General features: G+C 33.3%; 1 protein-coding gene across 1 annotated transcript in view; it reads right to left on the reverse strand.

The window, feature by feature from the left end:
* Positions 1-19,523, reverse strand: part of LOC131046319 (uncharacterized) — a 94,457-nt gene that overhangs the window by 55,586 nt on the left and 19,348 nt on the right. Inside the window, exon 4 of the mRNA XM_059213843.1 lies at positions 14,180-14,654. Within this exon, the coding sequence (XP_059069826.1) occupies positions 14,180-14,623 (444 nt within the window). The 5' untranslated portion in view covers positions 14,624-14,654. The remainder of the gene's footprint in view (positions 1-14,179; positions 14,655-19,523) is intronic.

A 19,523-nucleotide genomic window follows, 5' to 3' on the forward strand; every position in this document is an offset into this window, starting at 1 on the left:
TTGTGCAGAAAAAGAATATTAGACAGACCAAGTTAAATTTGTGAGTTCCAAAACATATGAAAGAAGGTGAGTCTTGTGTGAAGGATGCTTGCTCAAATAGTCTTTGTAAAAATAAAAGAAAAATTACAAATGAAAAGTATGATAAATATGTAGAAGACTATATAAAGATCCTAAAGGAAGATCTTGAAGAAGTAGAATGGGAACTAGAAAGAGAAATAAATAGGAAATTCTATAGAAATGAAGAGTGCATAATTGACAAAAGAATCCAAAAGGAAAGGTATCTACAAAAGATAGAGGAACTTAACAAAGAAAAGGTTTACATTGAGAAAGACATAAATAAATGGTCAATGAAAATAAAAACTGATGTTTTGCAAAAATGGTTACAACAAGATGAAAATTTTCATGCTACATAAATTTTTGTAAGGAAAGTTAAGAAAATTTTGGATAAGACAAAAAGAAAGCAAAAACACTCTCCAAATGGGATGACAAACAAAGGTCTTCTACATATGAATAGTAAAGAGCTTAGTTCAAAAAAGACTAAAAACACCATAGATAAGGATAGAAAGGTGCTAGATGATTCTTATAAATTCAAATTGAAGTAAAAAGCCTTGAAGAAGGAAGCCTCAAACAAATAGAATAGAAAAAATCAATGTACTTTATATCTTTTGAACATAATCGCAAGTATAAAGATATTTATGAAGAAATAATTTCAAATGAGGTTAATGGTGAATATAATAGAGATAGTCTAGCAAGAATGATTGAAGATGAAGAAAGCATAATGAATATAGTGGATCAATCTATTCTTCCTGAAGACTTATACATAGAAGAAATAAATCACAGTCACTATGAATGGATGCTTGATCAATATTGTGGGAATAAGGAAGTTCTTGAAGACAAGTATGATCAAACTATTCTCAAATATGCAACAAATATCCTTGAAGAATCTTTTGAGAACAGAGAATTCATAAATCCTATAGCCCATATGGATGACATTTTTCAGAAAACTAATAACTGGGAAAAAAAATTAGGACAAGAGGAGAAATTATGTAAAATAGAAAAGTACAATGATATTGTAAAGGATGCCAATAAATTGGATCCTAGTGGTGCAATCATCGATTAGAAGGGACCTCAAAGAGATCAATCCGGACCAGGAAGCAAGAGTAAAACACAACAAAAACAAGAGGATATGATGTAGACAATGCAGAACTGGATGTATTAGATCATGAAAACATAACCGGTAACATCTGTATTACAAGATTCGGCTCACGGGCCTGCCACATACATGCTTAATTATAGAATCGGTCAACTCCGAACCTGTAAAAATTAAGATCTATCTTCTATGTTCTATCTAACTATCTAACCAACTTCTAATGCTCAATTATAAAGATTTATATGATCCAAGGAGATCCGTTCGGCCCAAAAAGGGCGAGGGGGGTGGGGGTGGTCAAATATTGAAGAACAAGATCAAACGTGTAAACCAACAAGTCAACCTCTGCCCAAGAGTTTCCTCTATAGAATCCAAAGGATGAAGTGCAGATCAAAGGGAAGGTTGTCCACACACCAAGGAACATTAGAATCCATGAACAGGGGTTCCGCAAGCTACGGAAAGGGTCCGCAAGATTCTCCAATAGCAAAATAGGTCCAGGCGGTTCTGGTGTACAAAGCCAGAAAACTCTCGAAATTCGGAATCAATAACTTGTTATAAAATGATCCAAATGCTCTGTGATTTAGGAATAAGGAAGATGATTGTATCCTCAAGAAAAATCCAACTACGCAAGATCTGGTGAGAAAATGCAAGAAAATGCAGAAAGAAATGTTGAAACTGCAAAACAAAAAACAAACTGAAAAAGAAATGTGTTTGGTTGATGCAAGATTGCCAAGAACCAGGGATGCTCCTGCATCAGTCATCCGAGGTTGTTGAAAAGTGAGTCTCTCACTTTGTCGGGGTCAAAGGAAAACCAAGGCGATCTACCTCTGCCTGAGAAATCCAAGATGAATCTTCAACTGGTATGTCCTTCCATTTCACAATATACTCTTTGTACTGACTGCTTTGGGTACTATGCCCAATCCTATTGTCCAAAATGTCTTCAATCTGCTTTGGTTCCTTCCAGGGCAACTGCTTCTCCAAGTCTGTAATACTATCTTTACTGAATTTTGATTCATGATACTAATGTAGATCTGCAATGTTGAATATAGATGAAATACTCAAACTATCTGGTAGCTCCACTTCATATGCATTTTTGGAACTAAACTTCCTCAAGATCTTGCAAGGTCCAAACTTCCTCATCTATAACTTGTTATAGGTTCCACCTAGGAATCTTTCTTTTCTCAGATACACCATCACTTCATCACCAACTTCAAATTCCTTATGTCTTCTCTTCTCATCTTCTTTCTCCCTATACTTATTCATATCCTCCAAATGTTGTTTGACCTGAATATGTAAGGCCTTCATGTGATCTGAAAATTCTTCTGCTTTTGTACTCCACTTATCTTCATTGCTGATATCTCTCAATTCTGATATACCTCTAGGGCGTGCTCTGGTAAAAATCTCAAAAGGTGTTCTTCCGGTACTCTTGTTCACTAAATTATTGTAGGCAAACTCTGCTTGTGCAAGAACCAAATCCTAACTTCCGGATTTCTCTCCCATTAAGTATCTCAACAAATTTCCCAAGCTCCGGTTAACTACCTCTATTTGTCCATTAGTCTATGGGTGAAAAGTAGAATTGAACTTCAAATCTGTCTTCATCTTATTCCAAAGTGTTCTCCAAAAATAACCAACAAACTTAGTGTCTCTGTCTGAAACTATGCTTTTAGGTAATCCATGCAATCTCACCACTTGCTTGAATAATAAGGTATAAAATGAGTCATCTTCAAGAATCTATCCACCACCACTAGTATAGAATCATTCCATCTTCGTGTCTTAGGCAATCCAAGTATGAAATCCATGCTTATTTCTTCCCAAGGTCTCTCTGGTGTTGTCAAAGGTGTATACAATCCCACATTCTGACTACTGCCTTTTGCAACTTGACAAACTCTACAACTCTGCACTAATCTCTTGACATCCTTATGAATCTGAGGCCAAAATTAATGTTTACTCACCAATGCTATTGTTTTGTCAACACCAAAGTGTTCGACTAATCCTCCACTATGCTTCTCCTTTATCATCTTCTCCCTCATAGAACTCTTAGGTATACACAACTGAACTCCACTAAATAGCATAATATAAAATCCAAGGTTCTATAAAATCCAAGTCATCATCATACAAGGTCTTCAACTCCTCAAATCCTAATATTGTCACTCTCATCTCTATCAGCAAGTTCCTCCTTCTACTCAATGGATCAATAACTTTGTTTGACTTCCCACTCGTATGCTTCAACACAAAGGTGTAACTCTATAAGAACTCTACCCATCTCATATATCTCTGATTCAACTTATTCAGACTGTTCAAATACTGCAAGGATTGATAATCGGTATACAACGCAAACTCCTTAAGCAATAGGTAATGTCTCCACTTCTTCAAGGCTTGAACTATGGCATAAAATTCCTGATCATACACCGAATATCTCCTCCTAGCATCATTCAATTTCTCACTGAAATAAGCTACTACCCTTCCTTCCTGACTTAACACGGCTCCAATTACAATTCCAATTGCATCACAATCTACTTGGAATACCTTGTTAAAATCTGGTAAAGCTAACACTAATTGCTCAGTCACTTTTTGCTTCAGCAATTAAAAACTTTTATTTTCTCTGGTTGTCTACTTGAATTCTTTCATGTCTCCTCTCATTGTCTCAGTCGTAGGGCTAAAAACAAAATTGAAATTTCTGATAAACTTCCGGTAGAAACTAGCCAATCCATGAAATGATCTAACCTCCCCTATGTTTTCCGGTGTAGATCATTCAACAATTTATTTCACTTTCTCAAGGTCCATCTTCAATCCATCCATAGATATAACAAATCCCAAATAGACTAACTCTTCCTTCATGAAAGTGCACTTCTTTAGGTTTATCAACAACTTCTCCTCTCTCAACCTCTGTAAAACTTGTCTTAGATGCAACAAATGCTCCTCTTTTGTCTTAAATATACAATAACAAACTTACCCAATAATTTCTTCAATACCTCATTCATCAATCTCATGAAAGTACTTGGTGCATTAGCCAACCCAAAAGGCATCACCAACCATTCATACAATCTTTCATTTGTCTTGAATGTTGTCTTCCACTCATCTCCTTCTCTGATTCTGATATGATGATATCCACTCATCAGGTATATCTTTGTGTAGTATTTGGCTCCACTCAAACAGTCCATTATGTCATCCATCCTAGGCAAAGGAAACTGATACTTCATTGTGATCTTGTGTATTGCTCTAGAATTGGTACACATCCTCCATTCTCCATTCTTCTTAGGTGCTAATACTGTTGGCACTGCATAGGCACTCAAACTTTCTCTAATCAGTCATTTCTTCAACAATTCCTGCACTTGTCTATTCAACTCTTCATTCTCTGCCTGTGTCAACCAGTGTGCAACTTTGTTAGGCAAACTAGCTCTGAGAATCAAGTCCATACAATGACTGATACTCCTCACAGGTGGTAATCTAGCAGGCACATTATCTGAAATGTTGTCTTTGTATTATGTTAGCAATTCTTTTATCTCCTTTGATTGTTCTTCTTTAGGCTCCGAGTTCTCAGACTTCTTAGGAACTAAGGAAAAACACACAATCTCATGTCTCATTCCTTCCATCCACCAAATAGATTCTAGCATTTGTAGAGACTTCACTCTTCAAGGGCTCCTCCAAGGGTAACAAGGTTTGTTTCATCCCATTTTCTATAATAGTGTATATGTTTTTTCTCCCATCATGTATTGCATGTCTATCAAACTGCCAAGGTCTACCCAACAAAAGGTGACAAATATCCATACACATAATATCACACAAGACTTCATCATGATAATTTCTAATTTTCAATTTCACCAAACATTGATCACTTACTAAAAATTTATGATCATCTTGAATCCATGCTATCTGATAAGGCTTAGGGTGTTTCAATCTTTTCAACTTCAATTTGTTCACCATTTCTTTTGAAACAAGATTATCCAAACTATCACTATCAATAACTACTTTGCAACACTTACCAAATACTTTACATCTGGTCTTGAATAGATTCTGCCTCTGCAAGGGCTCTTCATCTTCTTTGGTATGACATGAAGCTCTCCTCATCATCAATAGCTCTCCATCTTCTAGTTTGTTAGCTGATCCAGTGGGGCTTTCTTCCACTAAGGTTGGCTTCCCAGTATTATCTATCTTCTTACATTTAAAATCACAATGTCCTTCTCCTCCACACTTAAGAAAGTACCTCTAAACACTCTCTTATCTTGTCTTCTGTCATCTTTTCCAAAATTTTCATTCTGGTAGCCATCAGGTTCTCTTCTCCGGTAGAAATTTATGTCATCCTTCTGGTTTGAACTACCATATTTGCTTACTTATTTGTCCTTGTTTTGATCCATATAAGTTCCTCTTCCTCTAGAATATCCTCTTCCTCCTTGAAATCTTCCTATGGAAAATCTTCCACCTCTACCTCTCAGTCGCTACTCATGTCTTTTGTTCAACTTCTCTTCTGCTTTAAGGGCATATTGGTAAGCTTCCCCAACACTCTGCAACTTGATCAAACTGAGTTCGTCCTGTATAGACATTCGCAATCCATTCAAATACCTTGCAACTTGTTCAACCTAATCATTGACATGTTTGGATCTGATGTTCAACTTGTAGAATGCTTCGGTATATTCCTTCACACTAGATTCTTTCTGCTTCAAGTTCTGCAACTTCCAGAATAGATTTACTTGATAATCAGCTGGCATGAACTTCGATTTCAACTTATCAATCATCCACTCCCATGTTTTGATCTTCTCTTTACCTCTTCTATATCTATCAACCTACAAATGTTCCCACCAAAGAGATGCATGACCTTTCAATCAGGTACATGCATATTTCACCTTTCTTTCTTCTGTAGTTTTCTCCAAATCAAAATACTTCTCCATCTCCAAGATCCAATCCATTAATTCATATGAATCTAATTTTCCATCATAGTGTAGTGGGGTAGAATGCGGTTTAGTGTTCTCCCTACTCAAAACCCTCAAGAACCTCTCTTCATCTGGATCGATCGCCGGTGGATTTGCTACTTGTTCTAATGATGTTTCTTCTTCCTCATCTTCACTCACATCTTCAATATGTCGGCCTCTTCTCTGGGTTATCTCAATGGCTTCCAACCGTGTTGCAATTCCTCTCAACATTTCCATCACAATAGGGTTTGCATTCCCACATGCTCCACCATTCCTATTTCCTCTTCGCGCCATCTTCATGCCAATCCTCTACAGTAGCAGGTCAAATCCACAGTCCGCCACCCCATAACAAGATTCTCAGGACAACACAATCTCCAGAATGAAATCTCTCTAATACCACTTGGTGCAATCACTAGTTAGAAGGGACCTCAAAGAGATCAATCTGGATCGGGCAGCTAGAGTAAACACAACAGAAACAAGAGGATATGATGGAGGCAATGCAGAACTGGATATATTAGATCATGAAAACTAATTACAGATAACCGGTAACATCTGGGTTACAAGATAAGGCTCATAGGACTGCCACATACATGCTCAATTACATAATTGGTCAACTCTAGACCTCTAAAACTTAAGATCTATCTTCTATGTTCTATCTGACTGACTTCTAATACTCAATTACAATGATTTATATGATCCAAGGAGATCTAGTCAGCCCAAAAAAGGGGGGTGTCAAATTCCGAAGAACAAGATCAAACGTGTAAACCAACAGGTCAGCCTCCGCCAAAGAGATTCCTTTGAAAAATCCAAAGGATGAAGTGCGGATCAAAGGGAAGGTCGGCCACATGCCAAGGAACATTGGAATCCACAAACAAGGGCTCTGCAAGCTACAAAAAGGGTCCGCAAGATTCTCCAATAGAAAAATGTTGACTTGGTGGTCAGCACCTCCTTCGAGGTTCGTGACATGGCTTAACCGCCTCCCATGGATTTGGGTAAGTCTGGTGTTTTGTGACGTTCATTGATAGCTTAAGCTTTTGGCGCAATGACAAACATACCAACAATTGGTATCGGAGCCTTGGGTCATGGGTTTGAGTCCTGGGAGGTCTCTTTCATTTCGTCAAAGTGGAATCCTCAGTCGATGCTGAGGGGGAGATTGTTGACTTGGTGGTGAGCACCTCCTTCGGGGTTTGTGTCGTGGCTTAACTGCCTCTCATGGATCTGGGTAATTCTGGTGTTTGTGACGTTCATTGATAGTTCAATCTTTTGGCGCAATGACAAACATACAACACAAAATAGGTCCAAGCAGTTCTAGTGTCCAAAGCCAAAAAAATTTCTTGGAATCTGGAACTGATAACTTACCAGAAAATGATCCAAATGCTCCACGGTTTAGGAATAAGGAAGATGATCGTGTCCTCAAGCAAAATCCAACTCCACAAGATCCGGTGAGAAAATGCAAGAAAATGCAGAAAGAAATGCTAAAACTGCAAAACATAAAATAAACTAAAAAAGAAATGTTTTTGGTTTATGCAAGATTGGAAAGAACCGGGGATGCTCCTGCCTCACCTAAGAAGCCTACAAATCCCATAAGAGAAAGTAAAAGTCCATTTGTATGTCCTGCATTTTTAATAAATAAAAGAGCTGAAAGCTTAAGAGGTACAAAGAGGTTTTGTATAAATTATAAACCTCTTAATGATGTTATATTTCCATTCAATTATCCCATACCATTTAGTTTATATTTAATTACAAGAGCGACAAATAAACAATTTTTTCAAAGTTTGATTGTAAATTAGGATTCTGGCAAGTCAAGGTTAAAGAGGATGATAGGGATAAAACAACGTTCTCAATACAATAGGGCTTATTTGAATGGAATGCTATGCCAATTGGTTTATGTACTGCACCTACATATTTTCAAAAAAGAATGGACCAAACTCTCAAAAACTTGAAAGAATTTTGTGTTGTCTATATAAATGACATAATTATTTATTTTTTTGACAATGTTATTGACCATATTGACTATTTGAAGAAATTGTATATAGCTATAAGAAAAAATGGAATTTGCCTATCCGCAAAGAAAATGGTGATTGGTTAGACATAAATAGATTTTCTTGGATTACATTTAGATAAGGGAAAGATAAAGCTTTGATGTAATATTGGCTCTAGTTTCATTATTGTAATTCTGCTCTACTGGTTGGTGGTATTAGAGCCTGGATGATATTGTAAATCCTTTATCATCATTGTATCATTTTTTAGCATAATAAAATTATTTTGCAGTGTCTATTCCAGCATTGTCTCTACTTGTCTCTTATCATTGTGTCATTTTGAGAACTATTGAGAGAGTTTGAAGTCTAAAATATTGAGGGTAAGTCTTGCAAGTTGTTGTGGACCCCGCAAAAGTAAGACCCATTGTTCAAAAAATAAACACCTCGGGATCTGTAACAAGGTTGTCTATAGACAACTTTCTTCTTTGGACCTTAGGGGTTAAAGACAACACATGATGAGTAGGTGTCTCTAGATATTGAAATCTTGGACCTCTAATATCTTGGATGAGCTTTTCTATAATAGGAAATCCAATATGAAAATGTTCAGAATCAATGTCATAATCTAACAACTTATTATTTCCTTCTGGGTAAGACACTCCTAATGAAAAATTTAATGAAGGGAAAAGAATATTTAATAGATGATATATGCATCTACCTCCAATAGTGGTATAAATTGATTCAAGTTGTAAATATATACCTTTTACTTCAAGTAACAAGCAAAAAGAAGAGCAAATATAATTATCATCAAGAGAGATCGTGAAATTTGGTCTAACAACCAATTTCCCATCACCCCTTTTCGGATCTAGGAATCCTCTAAATTGTGCAACTACTGCTTGTTCCCAAATTTGACATCTAGTGTTTACTAGAGGAGAAACATATTCAGCACCAAAGTTATAATTAAATTATGGGTGAACAATGATATCTATGTAACAAAAGTGCACATGAAAGTATCCCTTTTCTTTCCATTTTTTAACATCTTTTGGATCAATAAAAGGTAAATATACTAGACAAATGCCTTGACCCTAGACTTGCAAATTTAACTCAGTCTATCTTAGCAGTCATTAGCCTAGCTTTTATTCCTTTTTTAGAATTAGGATTGGTAATATGGACCTCAGGAAATTTAAATTTTCCTCTCTCATCTAATGTAACATCCTTTTCTTCAATTATATCATGCAAGGGTGCAATTCCAGACATGTTAGTATTTAAACTCTTACAACTTGCCATTTCTTAAAATATAAGAAATCTTTTAGATCTTACTCAAAATTTTGGTCCTCATTCACTGCTACAATTTATCGACTTACAGTTGCCCTTCACAACACCTCCCTGGCTTCAATAGTGGGTCTTACTTTTGTGGGGTCCACAATTACTTGCAAGACTTGCCCTCAATCTTTTAGACTTCAAACTCTTTCAATATTTCTCAAAATGACACAATGATAAGAGACAAGTAGAGACAATTTTGGAATAGACACTGCAAAATATTTCTATTATGGTCAAAGATGATGCAATGATGATAAAGGATTTACAATATTACCCAAGCTCTGATACCAACAACCAATATATATTTTCTAAGTATATAGCAAAAACCAACCTAATAGATGGATTATATTTCTCTATGATATTTAGTATAGAAGTAGATAGAAAAAACATAACAAAAAGGAAATTCACAGCTCTCAAATATGTACATTAGAAAGACACCTCAAAAATGTGAGTACAAAGAATATATTTTCCATTAGAAGGGTAAGGAGCCTAAAAAATATTTGTACATTGTAAAAGTAAAATCAAACCAATGTATGTGATTAAATTTTATATTCATTCATTCCTCAATTGTGAATACCATACTCACAATATTTTCACCTAATGTGATAGATGTGAGAGAATCCCAAGGTTTATGTATCTTGTGCCATATAAAATATACTTATTTTTTTGTTAGATTTCTACATGCAAGCTTAAATTATACATACTCGTGTATTATTTTCATATTGTTTGTGTTAGGTAGTTTTAGAGAGTTAAAAAACATATTGTTATGTTGGCACAATATCTATGATACTATTGTACTATGAAACTCTACTAGCAAAGGTTGAACAAAATAGAGAAAGCTATGAATCACCTTATTCATGTCAAAAATATGATCATGAGGAATTATATCATTGGGGTGGTTAATATCTAGTTTGATCATATTAAGAGGAACAAGAAATAGATGGAGGGTGATATAGGAAGCTATGAAGAAGGATAAATAGAAATTATCTGCAAGCACTACTACCTAGGATGAGACTCTCAGTACCTTGACCAAATATTGGAGCTCCCTATATTAGTTCCTCCTTGTTGAGTTCTTCTTTTACTGTTTTTTTGTTTTCTCTACTATTTCTTGTTGAACATATCATAGGATTGGTTGGGTGGAGAGCATGAATCAATCTAGACCTCTTACTTCTTACTTTTCTATCTTTAGGATTAAAACCACAACTATATAATCACATCAATAATAAATCATGAAAGTACAAAGCACAACAAACACGTGAACACCAAATTTACATGGAAAACCTTAAGCAAGGAAAAACCATGGTGAGAATCACACTCACAATATGAATATAATTTATTACAATGATAACTCTAGAACTCACTACCCCTAAGAGGACTTGCAAAACTAATGTGCACAACCTTAGGGCAAGATAAAAATAACTTGTAGAATTGAGACAGTGTCTCAGGGAAAGATGCAAAAGATTGCCAAGAAACACACTGTCTTTCAATACAAAAGGAATAGTTGGATTAAAAAGAACAAGATCTCTTGATCATGAAATTGTCCTTGAACCACTATGTTAAGCAACCAAGATCATAGAAAAAACATCTCACTTCAAACACTATCTCAAAACACTATCATATGGAAGATATCATCACCAAAGCTCTTCACAACTAACTTTCACACATCTCCATCGAATCTGCTTGCAAATCATTCACATATTTTTTTGTCAATTCACACACATCCCATACCTTCACTCGCATCCGAACTCCTTTATATACAAGATTAATCATTAAAACCCTTGACTAGGTTAACCACGGGCTGAATAAATAACATTACATAAACTTGGCCACCCAAACCTAAATATCCATTTTGGGTCATATTAGGAGATAGAAAGGACTGAAATACATTACAATACATCCTTTCCAAATGATTCAAAAGGTTGGCATCAAATGAAATGTATAGATAAATATTAAAGCATGTTAACTAGTCGACCCAAAACTATCCTTCAATATAAATTACATAATGTGGATCTCCACACACCATGGTGAGACCCAAAACACTAACCAACTCATTCTCCAAAGAAAACTTGGGCCAAAAGAATATATCCAAGTAAGATACATCACTACAATCAACAGATGTTAGACCAGCTGACAACACTAAACTTAGAACATCATAACTTCACATGCTAATCAAACCATCACCAAACATTTGAGCTAGAACAATGCCCAAACCAAATAAAGATGTCCTCCAAACTGCAACACTTGAATTTGCATATCTAGAAGCCACCAAGCATTCTCCAAACCAATTCTAATAGACAATCTCACTTTAAAAAATAACGGTAACCAACTATACCATCTAAGCAACAAAGGACCTACAAACCTGATAGTGCAATATACACAAAATATAAACATTATATCTAGAACCACAATAAATAATCTTCACATACTAAAGGAATGCAAAATATTCTTCCACTAGGACATTAAATATTGTTTCCTACATATTGAAACTTCCACTACACTAGCCTTTCAAAAACACCTCAACATCTTCACCAAACCACACAACAATACCAGAACACTGACTTCCAAACCATCCTTAACACATAGTGACATCAATGACAACACAACAAAACAAATCAAGTTCCCACCATTTCTTCATATGATTCTCTATTAATCAATTGGATAAAATGTATGATATTTAGAACTCTACTATCATGAGCTAATCTAAATGGAAAAATCTATGATGACCTTGGGTTATTAGAGAATCTAATAGAAATTTTACTATTAGAGATAATGAGGATGAAGTGCAAACTCTTTTAGAATTGTTGAGGGTGATAGTGAAGCAAGGGATAAAGAGCTTAGTGAAGGAAGGGAACTCATTATTAGTAATACAAGGATTGAATAAACATAGAGGGTAGAGTTGGAGGTTGAATTATTTGAGCAAATAAGCCCTATAGTTTTGGAATATTTTCAAGAAATTATATTTGCTTCCTATTTTTGTGAGGCTAAGTAGTGCATAGGTTGGCTAGTGTCAAGATTGTTAATTAATGTCTATTTTAAACTAGACACATGTGCACTTTTTACTTTTGGGATATTTTCAAGAAATCATCTTTGCTTCTTGTTTTTGTGAGGCTAATTAAGTGATGAATGGGTTGGCTAGTGTCGAGATCAATTAACGTACATTTTAAATTAGAGAAAATATGATTGATTTAACCTATCTAGGTCTTGAGGTGTTCCTAGACACTATCTTGGGTTGTTAACTTGGTTTAAAAAAATTATTAAAAAATAAATTATTATTTTTAAATGAAGAATTTTTTAAATATTTGATCATTTTTATATCAAATAATGTTACTTCCAATCAAACAAACTAATAATATAAATTTGATTAAATTAAAGATTGATGTCAAGTTGGTTTATGCAAGATATAGTGCGCAAGATACAATAATAACCTAATGAGAAACTTGTGTCACCATCATTCTAATTCATGATAAGGGCTTAAATTAGATTAAGAGTGTGCCATATTTTAACTAATTTGACTGCCACTGTTGATTTTGATATATCCTAGGGCTTTCTCTTTGTCTTGGCAAACAATTTCTTGGTGTTAAAAATGACAATATTTTAAAAGAGAATTGAGATACAAGAATTAGTGTATGGAGTAGCTTCAAATAGATAATTGGGAAACGTATTTATAGTGGACTTGTTTATGACAAAAAGAATGATTTAAGTAGTGATGAGTCAAAATATAATTGGAAATATGTGTTAAGAAGGTTTATGAATGGATTTGCTAGATGGTTCTCATAGAAAATGTGAGTTTTTCTAAATAAAACTAAGGGACTCAATGAAAGAGATTGTTTCATGCAAAGATAAAAGGGTGGGGATAGGTGAAGGGTCTTTTAGGTATCTAATCATTCTAAAATAATATTATAAAAATGGGACTGGATATATGATAGCCTTTAAATTATAATTAGGATAGGTGTTTTGTGGATAGTGCGTAATGTTACCATGTCTATATTCATTGAGGAAGGTTTTAAAGGAACCTGAAAAAGCTACTAACAAAGCCAAATGTGGTCATTCATCCCTCAAGGAAAAAGGAAAATAATTGGAAAGTGGTAGGTAATCTTAGTGAGGGAATAGCTATGGAGGTGGAAGGAGGTGCAATCCTAGCTTTAGAAAATAGGATTAGCCTCATTCATAGTAGTTTTAGTGCCTTTGTAAATCAAGATCATGTGATAGTTGTTAGGACATAGGAAGACATGTGTGCAACATGGATCCTAGGTTTTAAGTTTCTTCATGTGTTGAATCAAGATTAGGTAGATAGTTTCTTATGGTGTTTAGCATTTTTCCCTTTGGTTATCATTTATTATCCATTATAGACTTCTTCATTTTTAAATTTAGTAGCAGTGTATGTCTTTTGGGTACTTTATTTTCTAGGCTTCAACCTATAAAATAATTTTAATAATTTGTGTGTTCAATGGGAAAGGGTACCAATAGAAGCCTTGTTTTACTAATAAAAACTAAGGGATGGTAGCACATGAGTCACATGAAAGTTTTTGTAACATAAAGGGACTAACAATACACTAAATTAATAGAGAATGGTTTTCTTTTAAACTTAATAAACATATTAAAGCATGTGACAATAACCATTTTATAATATCATTACTATTCAAAAAATATTGTTATTCTTTCAAAAGTTGTGGAATGGTTGATAAATATTTCAAGAGTATTACTGAAAGGAAATATCTAAGCTAATATTATATATACACACATCCTTTTATGATTATATGGTAAGTTAAGATGTATTTAAAAAAATTGCTTCAGATATACCACATTGAAATGGATACTTAGAAACTAACTTGTTTTTGTGGGTGTTGATGTTGTTCGCTTGTATCCACATCTCCTCCTTTTGTTGCCATTGAAGGATGATTTGACAAAGGTAGTGCAATAATATCAGAAGACAGTGGTGTTACAAGTGAAGTCGCACTCCATGTAGAATCTCGACGTGGGAAAGAATAAATTAGAGCATCATTTGGCATCAATCCAACCTCAATCATATTCCCATTAATTTCAAGCCTTGTTTTGCTATTAAATGATCGTCTTCCACCATCATCACCAGCCTCTGCTATTTTCTCACTTTCATCAATTTCCTCCATCACCTTTGTCGTAACATCACATGAAAGGCTAATTGAGCCAATCTCATGCCAATTAGTATTTCCATTTTGAAAACTAGAAAATCTTGAATCTGAATGTGGTTTGATTTCAAGGCTAGAAACATCTTCTATCATTGGAAGATTTGCCATCTTACCAATAATGTTTATATTACCACTAGATCTGCACCAACCAAAAAAGATAACTATATAAATACCTATATCTTAAAAGAAATATTTCATATTAATACTTGGTGATTTACATTAAACCTATATATTTCTAATTCATTTATTTGTAATCTTACTATTTATTATAATTTTTAAATATTGAACCATAAAAGAAAATAAATCTATAAAACAAAACCTAGTAATTATTTGACCCCAGATTCTTTTCATTAGACTTCCAAACATGAAAAACAAATTTATTAGTAAAAAAATAACAAAAATATATGTTAGTAAAAAAGAGGGTTAAAAATAATATTAAACTAAATCTTTAACTATTTACTTATTAGTATATTCTATTCTTATTCAAAGAATGGTGCTTTATTTTTAATACTCATACATGTCTACTAAACAAGCCCAAATTGTATGAAGATGTTTATAAGAAACATAAATTCATTATTAGAAAATTAAGAATATATAAATTGGACATGCTAGTTGCATTCATGTTTGATAGCTTTTCAACAAGCCTAGAGAAAAGCTATTTTTAAGAAGTTACTCAATACCCTATATCTTAGAGCATTACTTGTGTTTACAATTATAACTTTATTACCTTTAGAATGTGCACACGAAAAATTTCATCACACAATTGTTAGGTGGCCTATAACTAATTGATCTATTAAGCTTTACATGTTTTAAATAATTTTTAATTATAATAAAATATAATTTAAAATCTCTTCTTATTTTAGCGGAGTCTTTATAGTATTATTTCAAAGTTGAAGTGTAACAAAAGAGGGTTTGAGGTTATATCACATGTTTGCATATTTTATCTTTTGTCTTATTTCAATTACTTTTAATTGTTTTAAAACATATTAAGAAAAACATAAATTACAAATTATTTCAAAAAAATATTCAGTTTTTACAATATCTACTTAAAAAATAAGTTAAACAATTATAGAAGGCACTATTCTAAACATATAAAGAGGCAATTTTCAATTGTCCAAATGTTAACAAAGATAATAAATGCAATATACTTTGTGATTTGAACTTCATTTACAACTGTCTTTTTCTACTCTATAATACATTCAAACAACTATAATTTAGACAACGAACAAACAACTACAAAAACAAGAGAGAGAACAACAATTAGGAGGGCGATGGAGGCTAGACTTAGAGAAACATCATTGTTGTATATGTAACTAAGGACTAGGATGTAGATTTGAAATTGATAAGATTGTATAGTATAGGAAATAAGAAAATTGATATTTTATTACAATTTTTTTTGTAATGTCTCTCTACTTCTTTTAATTGTTTTTACAAACAACTACTAAATAATGTCAAGCAAATCAAGTATATAAATAATTTGCACTAACTTAAGTTAAACTAGGCAAGCTTTAGAAATGCAAACTCTATCTCAATAACTCTATCTCAATATACTATGATTGTTCTAATCCCACCTCACTATTTAAGAGGTTAAATTTGTATTAGACCAATCTCATTTTTTGGTCCTCCAATATAAAATAAGATATTTTTATTATGGTTTGTAAGAGACTTTAACCTATTTCTTTAAGCATGAAATGAAGGTTGCAATAGTTTAAAAATACCTCAATTTTGTTTATCATATAGTGTTATGGCCTACTCCAAGTATTATGATTAAGATATTTTATTCCCTTGTTTCTCCATGGATACGATTCATAGTATCAATAATAACTTTGGGCAATAGTTAAAGAACTATCATTTATGTAGGAAAAATGAAGTATTTAATAAGAACAAAATTAATTAATCAAAACATAATTCACATTATATTAAAGTGTATAACAAAAAAAAAGTCTTTGTTTAAGGTTTTGCCAAAAAGTTGGGTGTCATATGAACATTGAACCTTAAACAATAAGAAAAAAGTATCAATGGTCTCAAGAATTATATAAGTGATTTTACATGGAGATTTTTTACAATTGTAATAGAATCCCTCATTACAATAAGTAGTATACAATCAATTAAACTTGTAAAGACGATAGTAGACACTTTTTTTTCTATAATTGATGTAAATGAATTAATATATTATTGATTTTAAAAAAACCCATTTAGATAAAATAATATGCAAGAAACTTCAAGATAAAACAAAAATAATAATAAGAAAAGTATAAAATTACAAATAATTTTATTGAAAGAAATAGAAATTTCACATCATACCTAACCATACATCATCAAAATAAGATAACATATAATGAATACATAGTTTACCTAAGTATTTCTCAATTTTATGAAATAAAAAAATAAAGGAATATGGTCTTAACCTACAAAAGGAAAGAGATTAAATTCATAAGAAATAAAAATAAACCTCATGCTTTACATCACTTTTGATAATATTACATCAAAATAAAATAATATTATAGTAAAGATGTGTAACAAATAGATAGTTTAATATAATGAATTTGAATGTAGTATGTTTAAGAAAGACAATTTAAAATATTAAGAATATGGAAAATAGTGCAAGCTTAACCTAAAAAGGAATGAGATGAGCTATCTTTTTAGCCAACATTAATTTCTGATGTTGCTATAGCATAAGGAATGAAATCAATTAGATACAAATATTATGTGGACTTGTTTTATTTAGTAGCAATTTTGTATCATCTCCTATTGTTGGATATAATAAAAGAATAGGCAATCAAATCAAGATAATTTTTATTTAATTTTTAAAATATGGGTAAAAAATTATTGAATCAAAAGAGAAGAACAAAACAAAGGACATACCAACCCAACAAAGAGAACAAAATAAGAAACACCAACCAAAAGATAACCCAAAAAGGGTCACAACTAACCTATCACATCATCCATAACAATCTTATCAAATGATTGAGCACAATCTAAGGGCAACTGACCTCACTCCCCAACATTCCATCCATCCAACTGCTCAGAAGCCTATTTAGCCAAACAATTTAGTTGGCTTATTCTACTCTCGACGAACATAGAAAAAGGAAACTAACACCAAAGAGTCCCTAGAACTAAGAACCTTTCTACCCACCATAGACAAATGTCAGAAAGCATCCTACAAGCTTTGCTTATTTAGTATATCTATAACAATATGAGAATCAGATTCATAAATAATGTTGCACCAACCAAGAACATGTCCTCTTTCAAGCACAAAGAGAACAAAAGCCTCAATAAAGTTATTTTTTTGCCCCTTAGACACAAAAAGGAGAAAAATCACATTTCCCAAACTATCCCTACCAATACCTCCAATTGCCACATGCCCAAGATTTCCTCTAGAAGAACAATTAGTGTAAATCTTAAGGACACCTTGGGGAAAAGGAGACAACTCACAATGGACCTTCTCTTTATTATGTCGACACTTAGCATGTTGACTCCTCCTAAAAAGGGTATCTCTCATATCGCCACAAAAAATATTAAACTTTGAATAATAGGCATGTCACCAAGATGCACATCTATAGAAATATCACACTTCTCCATCAAGGTTTCTTAAATCACGCTAATAACTCTTTGCCACACCCAACACCTTCTTATCCTAAAAAATCTTGTGATTTCTTTCTAACCACAATTGCAAAATGATAAGAGGGGCCAATATCCCAAGCAACATGAAGGAAGGAAGTCTTAGCTAGGGGTCTGTTGAGACTCTTCCATAACTCAACTACAAAATTGGCATGAACACAAGAATGCTTCCAAGCTCCCCACCAAAAATGACAAATATCCTTGGCAAAAGAACATTGAAAGAAATGATGTGAAGTACTCTCCTTGTTATTGTTGCATAGAACAGATACAGAAGACTCCTAAAACCTGTAGCATCATAAATTGTATCCTCATACAATTTTATACTCTTGGGCTTGATGGGCATTTCTGCCTTCTATGCCCTAATTTTGCTTGATTTTACTAATACCAACATCATATTTGCAATCCCCATTTCTTTCTCTTCTTTTTGGTCCTTTGTTCAACTCAAATGGACTAGACAAGGGCGCCTAGTGCCCTTGTCCTCTTAGACAGGGGTTCTTAGCACTCTTATCCAAATCAGAAGGGCCCAATATTGGATCCTCTAATGGCTGGACATTTTCCAGTAGGAATATGTTTCCCATGTCACCCTTCTTCATAATTTCAATCATGTTTTGTGGGGCAACGTATAAAAGCAAGTCTTAGCCCCTCATTTGAAACACCTCTCAATTACCTCTCCACAAGTTTCCAATTACACTTTTTCAAATTCAAGTGATCAAGTAATCAAGCATCATTAGACCAATGAAGGAGAGTTCAAGTATTTATATTTCAAGCATTTAAGATGGCATCCATGATCGATTTTTTATGAAGACATCTATGTATTTCTACATGAAAACACCAACCTTTTCATGAAGACTTTAAAGCAAGATTCATAAAGGTATATCATTTCCAATTCAACATTCCTATTTCATATCTAGCCTCTTCTCTTTCAACGAACACTTTCAATTTCATTTCAATTCATCATACAGCTAATTCCAAACTCATGGTTTGACCTATGTAAACCCCCATTAACCTAATAACATTTTTCCCTCTTGTGTTTGTAGGTGACAAGATCTTAAGACAACAATTATAGATCTGGGAAGAGGAGACTGAGACACAGGACCCAATGAAGATCTAGAAAACCCCAAACAATAGCAATCGATGAACAATGTCTAACACTTTTCCAATGAATTTTTAGGATGATACTCAAATTGACATCCTAATTCAAAAATATTTCATCTGTCTACATCTAACAGTTTTGGATAAGGACACCTAGCATCACTGTTCCAAATTTTCAAGTCCAAATTTTATCCATAAGTTTCTCTCTACCTACCATTTCTAGTTCTATCCTTCATGTTTGCTCTGAAATTTTTATATATGCTGATCATTATCAATTTTCCATTATCAACTCTAG

Source organism: Cryptomeria japonica, chromosome 2 (assembly GCF_030272615.1).
Source record: "Cryptomeria japonica chromosome 2, Sugi_1.0, whole genome shotgun sequence".
Classification (NCBI taxonomy): Eukaryota; Viridiplantae; Streptophyta; class Pinopsida; order Cupressales; family Cupressaceae; genus Cryptomeria; species Cryptomeria japonica.